At 45.6% G+C, this 20,427-nt stretch overlaps 3 protein-coding genes across 4 annotated transcripts in view; all 3 read right to left on the bottom strand.

Moving 5' to 3' along the window:
• Positions 1-20,427, bottom strand: part of LOC309550708 (uncharacterized protein) — a 295,084-nt gene that overhangs the window by 16,231 nt on the left and 258,426 nt on the right. The window lies entirely within an intron of this gene.
• Positions 1-20,427, bottom strand: part of LOC309550686 (uncharacterized protein) — an 801,473-nt gene that overhangs the window by 700,139 nt on the left and 80,907 nt on the right. The window lies entirely within an intron of this gene.
• The window catches only part of LOC309549962 (uncharacterized protein), a gene marked incomplete at both ends in the record, with an annotated part of 105,623 nt that overhangs the window by 15,386 nt on the left and 69,810 nt on the right, over positions 1-20,427 (bottom strand). The window contains one exon of the mRNA XM_082250440.1: positions 999-1,140. Coding sequence (XP_082106566.1) covers positions 999-1,140 — 142 coding nt within the window. The remainder of the gene's footprint in view (positions 1-998; positions 1,141-20,427) is intronic.

Genomic DNA, 20,427 nt, shown 5'->3' with positions numbered 1-20,427 from the left:
CTGAAAACTTCGCTGTGCTGAAAAGCGCACTTGTGGATATAAATAAGTGCCAAGCGCCATTAATCTCTTGTACTGAAAAGTACAATGTACAGCTCTTTTGTATAAAAAGTTATCCAAATGCTCGGTGACAAATAGAGAGACAGACACACGCTGTATCACAGTCGATGTCCATAGAAGCAGTTCTGCTAAAGGCAGCGCTCCTGTTTATTATATAGTCAGAGAACAAAAGAGGGTTACAGGGTGGTGGCGTCAACACAACCAATCACAGACATGTATACTTTCAAAAGTACAATAGGAAAGGGGAGTACATGTTTATGGAGAAACCCGACTGTGTGCACGAGATTCCAACTGTCAAGTGAAAGCGAAACAATGACTTAAAATGACTGCCAAACACTATCATGGATTCTCATGGACTCGGCAGATAAAGGGGTACAACTTATGTAGGAGGATCTGTTTCATCTTTGTGTATCACCTGAGGCCAGTCACGTCACTGGGTATATGGAGGGTTTACACCCACTCTAAATGTGACAAGTTGCTGAGGTCCCACACAGCTGCCTCCCATCTCCTGAGACTGCACTCAGTGACTTGGGTGTGAGACTATACAGACATATCCCTCCACCCGGCACAGCCAGCAAATAACAGAGCAAGTAACCCCGGGAGAATTGTTCTGTCAGATATCTTACTAGACCCAGGCATGGGGCAGAAGACCCGAAGAACATACCCCAGGTGTCCAGGTCTAGTAACTCCTATGGTGAAAATGAACATTTTGCTGCCAGCTGAACCCCAGAATCTCCATAAATCCAGTCTAGATACATAAATTGTGTCTGCAGCACAGAGAAGGAAGATTATCCGAGAGAAATACAGGAATACAGGACGGGGAACACAGCTCAGGAAAGTGACCAGGGGATTACAGGCTGATATCACCCAGTCCCCGCCCTACTCTGGACCAATCAGTGAGCAGTATGGGTGGAGGAATGTATTTAGTGTTAATGACCCACCTGTGCTGATCTCTGTAGGAGTGTCCTCCTCTATAAATGTCCCCGTTATTCCATCCTCCTCCATAGACTGCTGATCATCCCTCACATACGTTTCTTCTTCTTCTGCTTTAACCTCAAATTCTATATGTATTGGATCTCCGCTCTAAATCAAGAAAATGAGAGAGAATATCAATCGTGAAGATATAAGCTTTATTATTGTCATCACATAAAAATCCACATTTTGTCTCCATGAGTCTGTGTTTTTATAAGCTCCACCCCACTAACCTTATAATAGTGAGAAATGATGTGACCTTCCTGTGTGGAATCCCGTGAATACAGAGGACGGGGACATCTCTCTGGTGGGTTTCTGTAGCTGGATGACTCCACCATGGTGTCCTGGTACAGATCTTTGTGCTCTTTTAGAAACTCTGACTCCTCCATCACCCCATCCTCATCATCCTCCTCTTTTATCTCTTCTTTAACCTCAACTTTAGAATCTCTAAGATTTCCAATCTGAATATATAATAAAAATGACATCAATGGTAACAATGCAGATAATGTACAGATCCTAATTATACTATCAGTGATTGTTCCTCATCTACCTGATGATGGTGAGGGATGGTGTGACCTTCCTGTGTGGAATCCCGGGAATACAGAGGACGGGGACATCTCTCTGGTGGGTTCCCATTACTGGATCCATCTGTAGGAAACACACACACTGACTGAATACATTGTTTCTATGGGTTTATCAGATGATGGGGGATCTAGGTGGATCCTCCATACTGCTCTCTCCTTTACAATAAAGTCTCCTCTTACCCGGTGATGTGAGGGGCGGATGATTCTCAATCATGACGTCCTTGTAGAGATCCTTGTGTCCTTCTAAATACTCCCACTCCTCCATGGAGAAATCGACAGTGACATCCTGACACCTTATAGGAACCTGACACACACAATGATACAGTCACCATCCAGACACATCCCTTGTCTGTTACTGGATGATAATGTCCCAGAATTCCCAGCACCGCTCACCTCTCCTCCATGATCTCTCTGGTGACTTCTAGAATCTTCTTTTTATTTCTCTATTCCATAAGGGAGGGAGGTGGAGGCAATGTGATGGTCATATGATCTCCAGACTTCACAGGAGGAAAACTCTAGATCTGAACACAAATAGTAAAATCAAATGAAATTCCCAGAATCCTCCTCACCTCACCATTCAGGTTTCCATTTGATTAAAGCCCCACCTCAGACTGAGGTATAATTTACCCACACAGGACCCCCACACTGCGCAGGGTAAAAGCTTGTTGCAGGCATTCTGACATCATTACATACAACGCAGGACAAACAGTCCCACTTTGCTAGTGAGGATGCCAAGAGTCCAAAAACACCCTAAGAGCATGAGAAAAAAAAAAAAAAAAAAACAGATGGAGGGACATTGGGGGGAGGAGCTGTGAGGTCAGTGTGATGTCATAGGACATATAGACTCTGAATGGAGGGACATTTGAAGGGGGAGATTTGAGGGGCCCTCTATATGAGGCTCCCATGCAAACCAAATCATTGTTCAAGGGTGCCTCCCACATGTCCTAAATTGAAGAGTGAACTTTGACCTTTACCATACAGAAATCTGTCAGGAATGTGGAAAGTAATCTCTCATGTGAGCAGGTGACGTGTGGAGGAAAGGAGTGTAAATAGCAGACAATTTTCTCCAGAGCTACTAATGGTGGGGATGGATTTCGCTGCATGCTGGTGCCAAGTTCCCACCCCCCAGGGTCACTGCAGGTGTGGAGAAAAGCTGTGTAAGAGGATATGGAGGAGAGATGAGGAGGAGATCCAGGAATCAGGATAAAGGTCAGGACAAGCAACAGACGAGGGCATCCAAGAGATGAAGCCGGGGTCACTACACAGAAAATCAATCCAATGAAACAACAGGCAGGACGAGGAATAGCAAGAAGGAGCTCAGAGACAAATGAGAATATTGCTCAGCCAATGGGAGATTATCTCAGCATGACTTACATAATGAAGGAGATGAGGGGGAGGGGAGGAAGTCACTTAAGGTTACCATAGATACATGGAAATTCAGCTGGTACAGCAGGGATCAGTCACATTTCCATCCATGTGCGGTCACTGCCGAATAAAAGTCACTCCATCAGCGGCTGCAGCCAATAGCTTCATCACTGATCTGTGTATTCTGAGGAGGAGCGCCCCCCATTGTCAGAATACAATAGTGCAGCAGAGAGGATTCCTCCATCCTCCTCCAATGCGTAGATGGACCCGGGAATTGGTTCAGTTTTTTTACTCACTGGCTGAACGATAAAACGGAACCATATATGGCCAGCTTTGGAAGCAAGATATATAATTCATAAACTGATCCCCCTGAAGGGGTTAATCTACATAATACCTCCTTTGCCGCTTGATCCAGCAGTGTCTTCTCTCTCCGTCCTACCAAATTGAACATCCTGTCTGTATCTGACATCACTTCCTGTCTCTATTCCATAGAGACTTCATGTCTGGATAGAAGTGAGATCACCACCTTGTGGATATCAGAGGAACTGCAGCCCTGAGAACCGTCTGGTAGTGTGAACACGGCCTTGTGCTGTGTGTGTATGTACTGTATATCCTTCCCCTTTCTCTCCTCCCTGAGTGTGTATGAAGAGGCGGAGCTCCTGCTGGAACAGCGGTCGGAGGAGGAAGCCGAGTCTAGGAGGGAGACTGACAGAAAGCCCAGCAGACTTGCAGGAGTGAGCGGGGAGAATCCAGTTCCTTTGCCATTGGAGGTGAGGAGAGTGTGAAGGATGTTTGTGACTCTGGTAGCTGAAAAGCTGGGAGTCATATTGCTCTGGTGAGTGGGGAAGCACTACTAAGGGCCCTCACCATCACGTGTGTAAGAGGTGGAAGAAGGCATGGCTACACTACAGCTGGCACAGTTTGGAGCACAGAGCACTTTCACACCTTATCAACTTTTCATTCATTTGTGAATTTATTTTAACAAAATAAGTTCACTGAAGTAGATGAAAAGTGGAAGCAGTGGACTTGCAGAGAACACTATATTGAGCACAAAATATTGTATGATCACATGAAATTTCACAGGTTTTAAGTTTATTTAATATAGCAGCAAATATTATAAGAATAAAGAAATTGTGCAAAGTGGAATTAGTAGATCTGCAGAGAATATTACTTTGAGCCCCTAGCATTTTATATATGAATTTATCCACATATTTTTGTGTATTTGTGATAATTTATGTGCACACACAATAGGACAGCGCTGTGACACATAATGCTCTTCTAGTTGATAAAGGGAATACTTACCTTTGTTACAGCAGCAGTCCGGTATAAGTTATTTTTGTAGGTATTTGAGTTGTTACACATAGCAAGGGTTTTTTTCCATTTATATTGGTGACATAATTGCCCAAATCTGGGGATCAGGAGCCATTTCCACCCTTTACTCTCGGCTGGGGTTCTTTGTATCCATATAACAGATGTTCTACATGACTAAATCTGCAATCAATTTTTCTGCAAAATCAAAGGTGCCAAAATGTCTCCCCCCGAGCAGTAATATATTTCTCTCCCCCTTGCTGGGAGTGGAGATGACCCATCTATAAGGATATCCAGTACACACACACACAGCACAAGGCCGTGTTGCCACTACCAGAAGTTTCTCAGAGCTGCAATTCCTCTGAGCTCCACAAGGTGGTGATCTCACTTCTACCCAGACAGGAAAACTCTATGGAATACAGAAAGGAAGTGATGTCAGGTACAGACAGGAAGTGATCTCAGGTATATACAGGAAGTTCCAGGTGAGAGGTGAGTCGGGAGGAAGTAGAGAGAAGACATTGGTGGAAGTGGCAGCAGAGGAGGTAATAAGATCTTATTTTCTATTTACACCCAGTAACCCCCCCCCCCCCAGTCATGTCCGTCCTCTTCCTCCATAGTCAATGTGATGTCTTTTATCTCCAGCAGATGATGATGCACACATATATAGTGTGGAAACCTAGATTAACCCCTTCAGGGGGATCAGTTGATAAATATTATATCTTGCTTCCAAATCTGGCCATAAATGGTTCTATTTTATCATTGAGCCAGCATGATGAGTTAAAAAAGCTACACTTATTTCCCATCCACACATTGGAGGGGGATGGGAGAGTCCTCCCCACTGCACTATTGTATTCTGCCAATGTGGGGCGCTCCTCCGCTCTCAGAATACACAGATCAGTGATGAAACTATTGGTTGCAGCCACTGATCGAGTGCCGTATCCGGCAGTGACCACACATGGATGGAAATATGACTGATCCCTGCTAAACCAGCTGAATTTCCATGTATCTATGGTCACTCCTCCCCTCCCCCTCATCTCCTTCATTATGTAAGTCATGCTGAGATAATCTCCCATTGGCTGAGCAATATTCTCATTTGTCTCTGAGCTCCTTCTTGCTATTCCTCGTCCTGCCTGTTGTTTCCTTGGATTGATTTTCTGTGTAGTGACCCCGGCTTCATCTCTTGGATGCGCTCATCTGTTGCTTGCCTTGACCTTTATCCTGATTCTCATCTCATAACCAACATAAAGAATGGAATTTGTGATTCAGGTGGCCAAATTTTACGAGAATCTCGGACCCCAAGAATCATAGAAAACACTAAACTGTCCAGATTAAATATTTCTCACTGGGACCATAGTGCTTAAATAAATACCGACCTTCATATTACCTCCTGATATCCTCATCCTATTATTGTACAACCAATACCAATCCAGATAATTCTCCATTATCAATATTATCTGTCTACAGGGAAACCTTCATAGATGACGGCACCAATGAGGACGGAGGAGGATCGGAGTCACATGACTGAGAAGATACTAAACCTCACCCTGGAGATCATCTACCTGCTGACCAGAGAGGTGAGGAGGATTCTGGGAGGTCACATGACATCACTCTTATCTCTATTAATAAAACACAGACCTGACCGGAGAGGTGAGGAGGATTCTGGGAGGTCACATGACATCACTCTTATCTCTATTAATAAAACACAGACCTGACCTGACCGGAGAGGTGAGGAGGATTCTGGGATTCTAACATGATTTTCCTATTGGTTCTCCAATACAGAGATTTCCTCTTCGGAAGTCAGGTGATCATATGACCATCACAGTGCCTCCATGTGACTCCCTAAAACCTGAGAGACACAACATGCAGAAGGTTCTAGAAGTCACCAAGAAGATGATGGAGCTGCTGACAGGAGAGGTGAGCGGTGCTGGGAATTCTGGGACAATATCCAGTAACAGACAAGGGATGTGTCTGGATGGTGACTGTATCATTGTGTGTGTCAGGTTCCTATAAGGTGTCAGGATGTCACTGTCTATTTCTCCATGGAGGAGTGGGAGTATTTAGAAGTACACAAGGATATCTACAAGGACGTCATGATGGAGAATCAGCCGCCCCTCACATCACCGGGTAAGAGGAGACTTTATTGTAAAGGAGAGAGCAGTACGGAGGCTCCCCCTAGATCTCCTATCATCTTATAAACACATAGAAACAATGTATTCAGTCAGTGTGTGTGTTTCCTACAGATGGATCCAGTAATGGGAACCCACCAGAGAGATGTCCCCGTCCTCTGTTTTCCTGGGATTCCACACAGGAAGATGACACCATCCCTCACCATCATCAGGTAGGTGAAGATGAATGTCGAAATTGTAAAAGTGATCTGACTGTATGAAAATATATTCCACTTTTGGGTATAAGGTTATTTGTGCTCACATTTTAAAGAAACCATTCCCTGCTATTTTGTTTGTTTAGAATGAAAATCTGATAGATATAAAAGATGAGGTTAAAGAGGAAGAAGAGACGTATGTGAGGGGTGATCAGCAGTTCAGGGAAGAGGTTGGGATGATGGACAAAGTTAAAGAGGAGGAATCTTCTCCAGACATCAGCACAGGTGAGTGATGGCCACTAAATACAAAAACTGTTTGGGTATATGGATTGATGTTTGAGGATCAGTAGATCCACTTCTACAAAGACGTCATGGTGGAGAATCAGCCGCCCCTCACATCACCGGGTAAGAGGAGATTTTATTGTAAAGTTGAGAGCAGTACGGAGGCTCCACCTAGATCCCCCATCATCTGATAAACACATAGAAACAATGTATTCAGTCAGTGTGTGTGTTTCCTACAGATGGATCCAGTAATGGGAACCCATCAAAGAGATGTCCCCGTCCTCTGTATTCCCGGGATTCCACACAGGAAGATCACACCATCCCTCACAATTATCAGGTAGATGAGAATGTAGGAAAATGATCCAAAGCCCTAAGAGATATCATTCTTCTATTATTATTTTTTTGTATTTAATATTATTTCTCCCATTTTGTTGGTTTAGGACGAAGATCTGATAAATGTACAAATTGGGGTTATAAAGGAAAAGACGTATGTGAGGGGTGATCAGCATTTTACAGAGGAGGTTGGGATGATGGACGCAGTTAAAGAGGAAGAAACTTCTCCGGATATCAGCTCGGGTAATTATGGAAGAATGGGTTAAAGCTTACTCAGTGATGTTTGGTTGGGTGGTATCATTGATCTGGTTAGTTGTCATAGTTTGGTGTTGTGATTGCACCCAGTTCCACCACAGATCACTTTTACACTTTGAAATGCTCAACCAACACACACTGCTCCAAAGAATGAAAGGAACACTTTGAAAACACATCAGATCTCAATGGGAAAAAATATCATGCTGAATATTTATACTGGTATGGACTGGGTAATGTGTTAGGATCTATACTGGTATGGACTGGGTAATGTGTTAGGATCTATACTGATATGTACTGGGTAATGCCTTAGGATCTATACTGGTATGGACTGGGTAATGCGTTAGGAATAGTGTTGAGCGAACACGGACTATTATTCATGTTCGTACCGAATAATTGGATTTTTGTTACCCGAACACGGACACAAAAACTTTACTGTATGTTCGGGTTTAAAATCCGTGTTCGGTCATTTTATTTCCGGGTTTGTATGTAATGGCGCGCTTTTAATGGCGGGCTTTCAACAGCCAATCAACAAGCGTTTAACTGGTGTGCCTTAAGCCATCCCAGCCATGCCTACTAATGTATTAGTAGCTGTGTTTGGCCATCTGAAGCATGTGACCATGTCTTTATAAGTTCGAGAGCCCCAGCGCGCTGCTTCATTCTGCTGTAGTTTAGGGAGAGAGCACACATCATACGTGCTGGCTGCTGATTAGGGACAGACAGTGAAAAATTGTATTGTGTCCGAAAAGAATGCAGGGTCCGGTCGGAGTGCAGGCAGGGCGAGTTATTAGGGCATTTTAGGGCGAAGCTGGAGAATAGGCAGGGTCATTTTTCTACATCGATTTTTGCTGTGTGGGGGGTTGGTTGTGCAGTGCCAGTGAACGATCTTATCGATCATTTTAGGGCAAGGCTGGAGAATAGGCAGGGTCAGTGTTCTACATCGATTTTGCTGTGTGTGGAGTGGTGCAGTGAACACAATCTTTTTGCCCGCTGAGGAGGAAGGAGAAAAAAATCTATTTTTATCAGTCAGTTATGTGCAGAATTTTTGCTTCAGTGCTGACTGTGATAAGACACTGCTGTGTTCACATGTGCTATTATTGAGTGATTTTAAATTTTATACACTTTTTTTCTATTCCACTATTCAATATACACCCTTTTGGGTTAAAAAAAATTAAATTGTGGCATAGTCTGTACTAAGCTATTTAAAAATTACAATACTTAAAGGGGAATTTTCTTTTTTTTCCCCCTTCATAGCCTGCAGCAGAGCTGACTCACATAAGACACTGCTGTGTTCACATGTGCTATTGAAAAATCACCAATTTTATATCATATTTTCTATTCCGCTATTCAATCTACACCTTTTGGGGTAAAAAGAATTAAATTGCGGGATAGTCTGTATCGGTACGTGTGAGATACACCTTTCCAATTTTTGGGGCGCATCTTATACCGCCGAGGATTGCAGGGTGCTTCAGTTTGCCTCCTGCCTGTTTCGAACTCCTCCTACTCCTCATCCTGCCTCTAGGGTACAAAAAATTGTAATCGGGCCTAGTCTGTGTTTGTACGTGTGAGATACACAGTTTTATAACATTTTTCCTATTCCGCTATTCAATATACACCCTTTTGGAGTGTAAAAAATTAAATTATGGCATAGTCTGTATCGGTACATGTGAGATAAACCTTTTTAAATTTGTTTGGCGCATCTCCTTCCACCGCAGAGGATTGCAGGGCGCTTCAGTTTGCCTCCTGTTCCGAACTCCTCTTCCTCATCCTCCCTTTAGGGTACAAAAAAATTGTAATCGGGGCCTAGTCTGTGTTTGTACGTGTGAGATACACCGTTTTATATCCTTTTTTCTATTCCGCTATTCAATATACACCCTTTTGGGGTGACAAAAATTAAATTTGCGTCATACTTTGCATATTTGACTGTGAGATACACCCGTGCGATACTGTTGTTGTTTTGTTCCGCTATTCAATAAACACCTTTCTAGGGCAAGATCATAAATTACAGAAATATGAGGAGACCGTCAAATAGGGGCCATGGCCTGGGTCGTGGTGCTGCTGGTAGAGCTCCTGTTGCAAGGAGAGGACGTGGTCGATCTGTGCCAGCTACACGCACAAGTGAAACACCTTCCTCAAGTGTGAGTAGGCGACAGAACCTGCAGCAGTATTTGGTAGGGCATCATGCGCCTCTACAAGTGTTGAGGCCAGAACAAGTAGAGGTGATAGTAGATTGGTTTGCTGCTGACAGTGCCTCCAGTTCCTTCACATTGTCTCCCACCCAGTCTACTGCAGAAAGGTCAGAGTTGGCACCTGCAGCCGATGTCCAACCATCTTTCACCTCACCCCCTTGCAAATCAGGCAAGCAGTCTGAGCCCCAAGTCATACAGCAGTCTCTTCTTCTTTTTGATGATCTTCTTCTTTTGATGTCAGCAGGGTTTCCCAGGGCCATCCACCTAGCCCTGCCCCAGAAGTGGAAGAGATTGAGTGCAGCGATGCCCAACCACTTATTTCTCAAGATGAGTACATGCAAGGACCATCGCAGCACGTCTCCGATGATGATGAAACGCAGGTGCCAACTGCTGCGGCACTCAGAATTGTGGAGACCGACAAGGAGGGCAGGGGTGAAGACTGGGTGGAAGATGATGTGGAGGACGATGAGGTCCTCGACCCCACATGGAATGAAGGTCATGCAGGTGACCTGAGTAGTTTGGAGGAAAAGGCGGTGGTCGCACAGAGCCACCAGCACAGCAGAAGAGGGAGCAGGGTGCAGAAGCGGAGCGGCCGTGCCCTAGACCCTACGCCTGCTACTGCCCAACGCAGCCAGGGACCGAGCGCACCAAAGCCAGCTCAAAGGAGTTCTCTAGCGTGGAAGTTCTTCAGAAAATGTGCTGATGACAGGACACGAGTGGTTTGCACCCTGTGCAGTCAGAGCCTGAAGCGAGGCATAAACCTTCTCAACCTGAGCACAACCTGCATGATCAGGCATCTAAGTGCAAAGCACGAGCTGCAGTGGAGTAGACACCTTCAAAACCAAGAAAGGTCTCTGGCTCCTCCTGCTTCCTCTTCTGCTGCAGTCTCGGCCTCTCCATCCACCTCTGTAGTGATACCGGCACCTGCCACCCCGCAAACAGACGATCTGTCAGCAACACCACCACCTGGGTCACCAACCATCTCCACAATGTCCCGTGGAAGCGTTAAGCTTTCCATCTTCCAAACACTTCAGAGGAAGAGGAAGTACCCCCCTACCTACCCGCGATCCCTGGCCCTGAATGCCAGCATTTCAAAATTCTTGGCCTTTGAAATGCTGTCATTCCGTCTGGTGGAGACGCACAGTTTTAAAAGCCTTATGTCGATGGCTGTCCCACAGTATGTCGTGCCCAGCCGCCACTACTTTTCCAGGCAAGCCATCCCTTCCCTGCACAACCAAGTGGGGGAAAAAATCAGGTGTGCACTGCGCAACGCCATCTGTGGCAAGGTCCACCTAACTACCGATACATGGACCAGTAAGCACGGTCAGGGGCGTTATATCTCCCTAACGGCACACTGGGTAAATGCAGTGGCGGATGGGCCTGAGGCCGATAGCAATTTGGCGCATGTCCTTCCACCACCGAGGATTGCAGGGCGCTTCAGTTTGCCTCCTTTTCCTAACTCCTCCTACTCCGATTCCTCATCCTCTACCGCCTCCTCATCCGGTCAGCGTAACACCTTCACCACCAACTTCAGCACAGCCAGGGGTAAACAACAGCAGGCAGTTTTAAAACTTGCCTGTTTGGGGGAAAAACCACACATCGCGCAGGAGTTGTGGAGGAGCATGGAACAGCAGACAAATGAGTGGTTGCTGCCAGCGAGCCTCAAGCCCGGCCTGGTGGTGTGCGATAACGGGCGAAATCTCATAGCAGCTCTGGGCCTAGCCGGTTTGACGCACATCCCCTTGCCTGACGCATGTGCTGAATTTGGTGGTGCAGAGGTTCCTTAAAAATTACCCCGATATGTCAGAGCTGCTGCAGAAAGTGCGGGCCATCTGTGCGCACTTTCGGCGTTCTCACCCTGCTGCTGCTCGCCTGTCAGCGCTGCAGCGTAACTTCGGCCTTCCCGCTCACCGCCTCATATGTGACGTGCCCACCGTGCACATGCTGGAAAGATTGTGCGAGCAGCAGCAGGCCATAGTGGAGTTTCAGCTGCAGCACGCACGCGTGAGTCGCTCTGCAGAACAGCACCACTTCACCACCAATAACTGGGCATCCATGCGAGACCTGTGGGCCTTGTTGCGCTGTTTTGAGTACTCCACCAACATGGCCAGTGCCGATGAGGCCGTTGTCAGCTTAACTATCCCACTTCTATGCCTCCTTCAAAAACTGATTCAGGCAATGATGGAAGAGGATGTGGCACAGTATGAGGAGGAGGAGGATGAAGAGGTAACATTTCCAAGGCTTTCAAGGCAGTCATTCGCAAGTGGCTCCGAGGGTGGGTTCCTGCACCCACAAACGCCAGGGGCACAATTGTCCAGCAGGGGCACAGTTCTGGAGGAGGAGATGTAACCATGTTAACAGCAGGGTGGAACCCAGGCCAGCTCATGGCCATCACTGGTGCGTGGCTGGGGGGATACAGAGGACACAGACGATACACCTCCCACAGAGGACAGCCTTTCATTGCCTCTGGGCAGCCTGGCACACATGAGCGATTACATGCTGCAGTGTCTCCACAACGACCGCCGAGTTGCTCACATTCTAACTTGTGCTGATTACTGGGTGGCCACGCTGCTGGATCCCCGTTACAAGGACAACGTACCGTCCTTAATTCACTCACTGGAGCGCGATCGCAAGATGCGTGAGTACAAGCACACGCTGGTAGACGCGATGCTGCTGGCATTCCCACCTGACAGCGGGGCCACAGTGGAAGCACAAGGCCAAGGCAGAGGAGGAGGAGGAGGAAGAGGTCGCCAACGCAACCAGGGCACCGCCAGCACCTCAGAAGGCAGGGTTAGCATGGCCGAAATGTGGAAAAGCTTTGTCAGCATGCCACAACAAACAGCAGCACCAGCAGCTCATATGGAACGTCTTAGCAGGAGGCAGCATTTCACCAACATGGTGGAGCAGTATGTGTGCACACGCCTACATGTAGTGAATGACGGTTCTGCCCCCTTCAACTTCTGGGTCTCCAAATTGGGCACATGGCCTGAGCTTGCCCTTTACGCCTTGGAGGTGCTGGCGTGCCCTGCAGCCAGTGAATTATCTGAACGTGTATTTAGCACGGCTGGGGGCGCTATCACAGACAAGCGCAGCCGCCTGTCCAGAGACAATGTGGACAAGCTCACGTTCATTAAAATTAATCAGGCATGGATCCCACAGGACTTTTCCGTACCTTGTGCAGAATAGAGATGGATACCGACCTTACCCAGCCATTGTTATATTTTTTAACTTTCTTACTCTTTTGGGGTGTACCCTCATTTAAAATGACTGAAAAAAGCAGTGTTGGCTACCTCGTCCTCCTCCACCGCCGCTTCCACCTACACCGCCCATAGGTGTGCGCAGCCTATTGCATTAGGGTGTGCACCCCAAAGTTTAAATACACATGCATGTGTTTGCCTACATGTATATGGCCCCGGTACATTACTCTCCCTGCTGGCAAAGTGAAATAGAAGTGTGTGGCACTTCTCTTATGGCAGAGCAGGTCCGAGGGAGATCTTTCCCATCTCCTCACTGGCAAACAGAGCGATAATGCTAATGTGCCCTAGGTGATTAGGGTGTGCCCAGGCACACCCGGCACACCCTGTGCGCACGCCTATGACACCGCCACATCCACCTCAACCTCCCTCCTACTCCATATGTGTCTCATCCTTCACAGATGAAGAAAATTGTTTTATTTTTCTATTTTTTTTTTTTGTTGTTTTAAGTTATTTCCCTATCCACATTTGTTTGCAGAGCACTTGCCATGCTCTTAACTACGTTTTGCTGCCATTTGCAGCACTCTAGCCCTTTCCATTGGTGTTTTAGAGCCATTTTAGTGCCTGAAAGTTCGGGTCCCCATTGACTTCAATGGGGTTCGGTGTCCGGGTAAAGTTCGGAAAAAGTCCGGGACACGGATCCGAACTTTTTTTTCAAGGTCGGCCGAACCCGCCGAACACGGACATCCAGGTGTCCTCCAACTCTAGTTAGGAAGGAAAGGATGCCACATCGTTTGATAGAAATGAAAATTATCTTCCTACAGAGGTCTAAACTTAAATACACGCCAAAAATCAAGGTGAAAAAAATGATGTAGCAGGCAAGTCCATTTTGGTGAAATGTCATTGCAGGACCTCAGAATGGTCCTCAGTAATTTGTATGGCCCCCATGTGCTTGTATGCATGCCTGACAACGTTGGGACATGCTCCTAATGAGATGACAGATGGTGTCCTGGGTATTTCCTCCCAGATCTGAACCAGGACATCACTGAGCTCCTGAACAGACTGAGGTGTAACCTGGCGACATCGGATGGACTGAAACAGAATGTCCCAGAGGTGTTCTTTTGGATTCAGGTAAGTTGAGTGTGGGGGCCATTCAGTGGTATCAATTCCTTCATCCTCCAGGAACTGGCTGCATACTCTCACTACATGGGGCCGGGCATTGTTGTGCACCAGGAGGAACCCAGGACCCACTGCACCAGCATAGGGTCTGACAATGGGTCCAAGGATTTCATCCCAATACCTAATGGCAGTCAGGGTGCCATTGTCTAGCCCAGTGTTTCTCAACCTTTTTCCAGTCGGGGCACCCTTGAAAAGTATTTTCAGTGCCGAGGCACCCCTGTCCAAGGTCCAGTTCTCGTTACTGTATGTCGCGGAACACTCGCAAAATCACGCTTGTTCCTGACACACACATACACAAATGCTCTGCTCTTTAGGGTTGTCAATAATTCCTAATGATACCTCACACATTGGCAAACATAGGGTGCTTTTGGTGGGGCATAATTAAAAAAAAAATGGTCAGGGACTTCTTTCTCTGCATTTCTGTGGGTAGGGAAGCCCATTGCAATGAATGAGCTGCCCTACAGGCAGCACGCAGCCATGCAGATGTGAACCAAGGGCTCATTCACATGTCAGGTTGGAGGGGGTGGTAAAACCACATGGTTGAGCTGTTTTTACCACCCCCAACTTCTCCCCGTTTAGCTGCAGAGGCAGCAGCTGGGGGTGAACACATGCGGTGGCGGTCGAGGTATACCCATGGTGAATGGGGCTGCACTGCAACTTCCCCGCAACTATGTGCAGGGCACGGTAGCGTGTAGTAATGTTGCATTTACAGGCTTAAAACAGTTGGGGAGGAGGCAACATCATGCCTCTTTACCGCCTGTAGAAATGCCGCTGTAAAGTGACCTGAGCATGGATTGCCTTTCAGAGGAGCAGCAGTCCTTGCTGCTATCACAAACAAGCCCTAAAAAAAGCATTTATGATGGTACAGGAATGGGGGGGGGGGGGTCAGGATTAAAAGTAACATACATACACACATACATACACACATACATATACACGTACGTATGCACATACATATACACATACATACAGACACACACATACAGACATACATACACATACATACAGACATGCATACACACATATATATATAGACATACACATACATACACATGTATATATGCACACACACACACATATGAAAACACACATACAGACACATGTATATATTGTGAGGGATTAACTCGGTGGCGGGTGTGGATGACCCCTTGGGGGGGGGGGGGGGGTTCGTTACACAGGGAGATAGCCGAGGAGTGGTTGAAAACAACAGTCTATGGTTTATTCTTCCAATTTTCTTCAAACAAGTGCATGCTTAAAAAACAGCATTAATAAAAAAAATAAACAAATTGAATCCTGGCCGCTGTGGGCGTCTACCTTCACACACACACACACAGGAACCTATCTATGGAGTCTGTCCCAACCTACTGCTGGGCAGACACTGCTGGTCCTACAGCAGACACTCAATAGTCCATTTGTTTTTCTTCACACAGAAAAAGTTTATCACCTCAGCTGACTGCTCTCCTCAGCTCACACAGCCTTAGGAGGCAGCAATCAGTAATCATCCTCTGGATAACTTATAGAGGCCTTAATTGCCTCATTCTGAATAGCTGAAGCTTTTTCAATGTCCTTACACCTTCCTGGCTACCTCTGCAGTCGACACCCTACTCTATAGTAATTGGTGAATTGTCTAAACCAAGCAGAAATGTATCTCCTGTCTGTGACAACACCCACAGATTTACCTGACTTCCTGTCACAATATGCACACATGCGCACACACACATATGAACACACACATACAGACACATGTATATATGCACACAGACAGACAAAACTGCAGCAGACGTGCAAGTGGAATAAAAAATAAAAAAATCCGTAAGCAGAATACAATATATAAAAAATCACAGTTATCATTATCGGTATAATATAGTAATACAGAGATTAAAACAAACATCTTTATCTTTTTTTTTTTTATATACTCGCATATATTTAAATGAGAGATATATATATATATATATATATATATATATATATATATATATATATATATATATATATATGTGTTACATTTACAAAGCAATCATCAAGGTGATCCTGTGTACTAACCAAGCAGAATGAAAACAGTGGAGAGGAAGACTGTTCATGGGGAGGTGAAGAATCCAAAGCAGTAAATTTGGTTAATATATTAATAAAATTTCTGGCACATAATCCGGTGTACTGACAGAGCTGACATGGAGGCACAGAAGATTCTCCTTCCTGAATTCTCTCCTCTCACACCTGCCAGCGTTTCCTGGCTCTAACATCCAGCAAGCCCTTGCTTGTGCATCTGACCCGTCCCCATAGCAACCAATGATGTCATCGGTTGGCAGGACGCGAGTCAGGAGTCCGCACAGCTTCCCTACTGCCTGTGTCAGCGGAAAGCTAGCATCAGACAGCGGACCGCCACCACTGTAACAACTGACCAACCAGCAATCATTACTGGAAATAAAGAACAGATTACTTATTAATGCATAGGTTGGGGGTCACCTGGGGACCATTCACTGCACACTGGTTGAGAAACCCTGGTCTATCCTGTAGAGGTCTGTGCGTCCCTCCATGGATACCCCTCCCCCACACCATCACTGACCCACCACCCAACCGGTCATGCTGAACGATGTTACAGGCAGCATAATGTTCTCCACGGGTTCTCCAGACCCTTTCACGTCTGTCACATGTGCTCAGGGTGAACCGGCTCTCATCTGTGAAAAGCACAGGGTGCCAGTGGTGGAGCTGCCAATTCTGGTGTTCAATGGCAAATGCCAATTGAGCTCCACAGTGCCGGGCAGTGAGCACAGCGCCCACTAGGGGACGTCGGCCCTCAGGCCACCCTCATGAAGTCTGTTTCTGATTGTTTGGTCAGAGACATTCACACCAGTGTCCTGCTGGAGGTCATTTTGTAGGGCTCTGGCAGGGCTCATCCTGGTCTTCCTTGTACAAAGGAGCAGATACCGGTCCTGCTGATGGGCTACGGCCTTCTACGGCCCTGTCCAGCTCTCCTAGAGTATCTGCCTGTCTCCTGGAATCTCTTCCATGCTCCTGAGACTGTGCTGGGAGACACAGCAAACCTTCTGGCAATGGAACGTATTGATGTGCCATCCTGGAGGAGTTGGACTGCCTGTGCAACCTCTATAGGGTCCAGGTATGGCCTCATGCTACCAGTAGTGACACTGACCCCAGCCAAATGCAAAACTAGTGACAAACACTCAGAAAAGATGAGTAGGGGAAATGTCAGTGGCCTCCACCTGTAAAACCATTCCTGTTTTGGGGATCGTCTCATTGTTGCCCATCTAGTGCACCTGTTGGTAACAACCCCCTCTGCTACTTCACTGACCAGATGAATATCCCAGGAGTTTCCCTGACTTGATGCTATACTCTGATTATAAAGTGTTGAGCAGTGTATATGAGTGTGGAAAACTCTTGGTAATTTTTCTTGTCTTCTGACAGACGGACTCTGTGGTGGGAATAGAAGGACATCGGAGGAAGATGTGACTACAGAAGATAATGACATGGCATCTTCTCCAGAAGTAAATCCCGTTCCTCATAATATACATGACAGACCTCACCATTGGAGGAGATCATTGGAATCTCCTGATACTTCACATAGTCCTCTAATATCTGACAGTGCCGACGGGTGCGGGAAACCATCTCATCTCAGGGAATCTTCTTTACATCCTACAGGAGAGAATTCATTGTCATGTTCAGAGTGCGGAAAATGTTTTAAACAGAAAGGAAGCCTTCTTAGGCACCAGATAATTCACACAGGGGAGCGACCTTTTTCATGTTTAGAGTGTGGGAAATGTTTTAGTCAAAAAGGACACCTTCTTCAGCACCAGAGAATACACACAGGGGAGCGTCCCTATTCATGTTCAGAGTGCGGGAAATGTTTTAGTCATAAAGGAAACTTTCTTCAGCACGAGAGAACTCACACAGGGGAGCTTCCCTATTCATGTTCAGAGTGCAGGAAATGTTTTAATCATAAAGGACACCTTCTTAGCCATCAGAGAATACACACGGGTGAGCTTCCATATTTATGTTCAGAGTGCGGGAAGTGTTTTAATCGTAAAGAACACCTTCTTCGCCATCAGAGAATCCACACAGTTGAGCTTCCCTATTCATGTTCAGAGTGCGGGAAATGTTTTAATCGTAAAGAACACCTTCTTCGCCATCAGAGAATACACACAGGTGAGCCTCCCTATTGATGTTCAGAGTGCGGAAAATGTTTTGCGCTCAAATGTTTACATGTTATACACCAGAAAGTTCATACAGGCGAGCATCTCTAATCTTGTGCAGAGTGCGGGAAATGTTTAACTAAGAGAACACCTACTTACACACAGGTGAGCTCCTTTTTAATGTTACAAGTGCGGGAAATGTTATCCAAACAAAGGTTTATTTCTTAGAAACCAGAAAGTTCATACGGGCGAGTGTCCTATTTCATGTTCAGAGTGCGGGAAATGTTTCACTCCTTATGTACGTTTCAAACAGCAGAGAATTCACACTTATATTAGAGGCTCCGTTTTCATGTTCAGAGTGCGGGAAAGTATAAAAATAAAGGAAAAATAATGAAACATCAGAGTATTCCCCCTGCTGGTACTACGGGAAATGGACTCCTTTACCGATCCCTCCCCACATGAGGCAACAGGCAGGAAATCATGACAATACATGGGGCAACAAGTGGGCAATCATCAGAGAACATGGGGCAACAGATTGACAATAAATGAGGCAATAGACAGGCAATACACAAGCCAACAAGTGTGCAATCATTACAATAGATGAGGCAACAGATGGGTATTCAACAAGTGGGCAATCATCATAATACATGGGGCAACAAGCGAGCAATCATGTCAATACATGGTCTATAATGGAACTGCATGATGACCTAACGGGAAATGCTTTATTCTTCTTGTGTTCTACTTATAAATATGTATATAGATCTAACCTACTGGATGGAAAAAGATCACTGTAACATGCATTAACCCACAGCAGCCAATCAGGATTTATCTTTCAGTGGTGAACCTTTTTTATTGGTTGCTTAATTTTTTTGCTCCTTTAGCTTTATTGAAGTAGCCGGCTTTTTATTGGTCCAACCAATGTATGATTATTTAAATGGGTAAGTATCAGCGCTGCTCAATAATAAAATACCGTGCTATTAATTTGTGCAAATATGTGCAAAATATCCTTTTAAATAAATATCATTACCATACCATACCGTGTGAAATAAATCATCTGATAAATACATAAATCCAGATAAATAATATACAAAATATCCAGAAATAATTATAAAGTGCTATATATTGTTGCTTTTAAACTCCTTTGCATAAATGTATAAATAATGCCAAATAAATATTATTCAAAGTGTCCGGTGCTTAGTGATACAAAAAGTGCTCAGTGCTTGTCTGCTGTCTTACACCAATATGGAGATAATCAAAGTGCTCAGTGCTCATACGTCCGGGTGCTCCCCTCTCAGTCCCCTACTCATGGAATCAAGCCTTTACATAGTTACATAGTTACATAGTAGGTGAGGTTGAATAAAGACAATAGTCCATCCAGTTCAACCTGTGTAGGTGTGTGTGACTGTAATCATCTAACATAGCCCTCAATCTCCTGATCCTTGAGATGTAAGTCTAAGAGTCTTTTGAAAGTCACCATACTACCCGCAGAAACCACCTCTTGTGGTAGACAATTCCACAATCTTGTAGCCCTAACAGTAAAGAACCCCCCACGTTGCCTGAGGTTAAAACGCTTCTCCTCTAATCGCATTGTATGTCCTCGAGTCCTCATGCAATTCCTTCGAATGAACAGCTTTTCTTCTAAGCTGAGATCCCCATTAAGATATTTATAAATTGCTATCATGTCCCCTCTCAGACGTCTTTTCTCCAGGGAAAATAAATCGAGCGATTGCAGCCGCTCTTCATAGGTAAGGTCCTCCAACCCCCTAATCAGTTTAGTTGCCCTTCTCTGGACTTTCTCCAGCTCCAACACATCCCTCCTGAGGACTGGCGACCAGAACTGGACAGAATACTCCAGATGCGGTCGGACCAGAGTTTTATAAAGTGGAAGGATTATAGTCTTATCTCTGGAATACATCCCTTTCTTTATGCATGCTAATATTCTGTTGGCTTTGGAAGCTGCCGCTTGGCATTGCATGCTGTTGCCTAATCTATCATCAACTAAGACTCCCAGATCCTTCTCCATTTTTGATTCCCCCAAGGGTTCCCCTCCTAACGTGTATTGTGTTTTTATGTTTTTGGTCCCCAAGTGCAAAACCTTACACTTCTCCACATTAAACCTCATTTGCCATGTCGTTGCCCACTCCGTAATTTTGTCCAGGTCATTCTGTAGGATATCTGCTTCATGCTGTGCAGTTATTGCCCTGGCCAATTTTGTGTCATCTGCAAAAACTGATAACGAACTACTGA

This window comes from Pelophylax lessonae (genome assembly GCF_965119305.1).
Source record: "Pelophylax lessonae genome assembly, chromosome: 3".
Classification (NCBI taxonomy): domain Eukaryota; kingdom Metazoa; phylum Chordata; class Amphibia; order Anura; family Ranidae; genus Pelophylax; species Pelophylax lessonae.
Note: the sequence above shows the minus strand (reverse complement) of the source record. Positions and strands in the feature narration are given on the sequence as shown.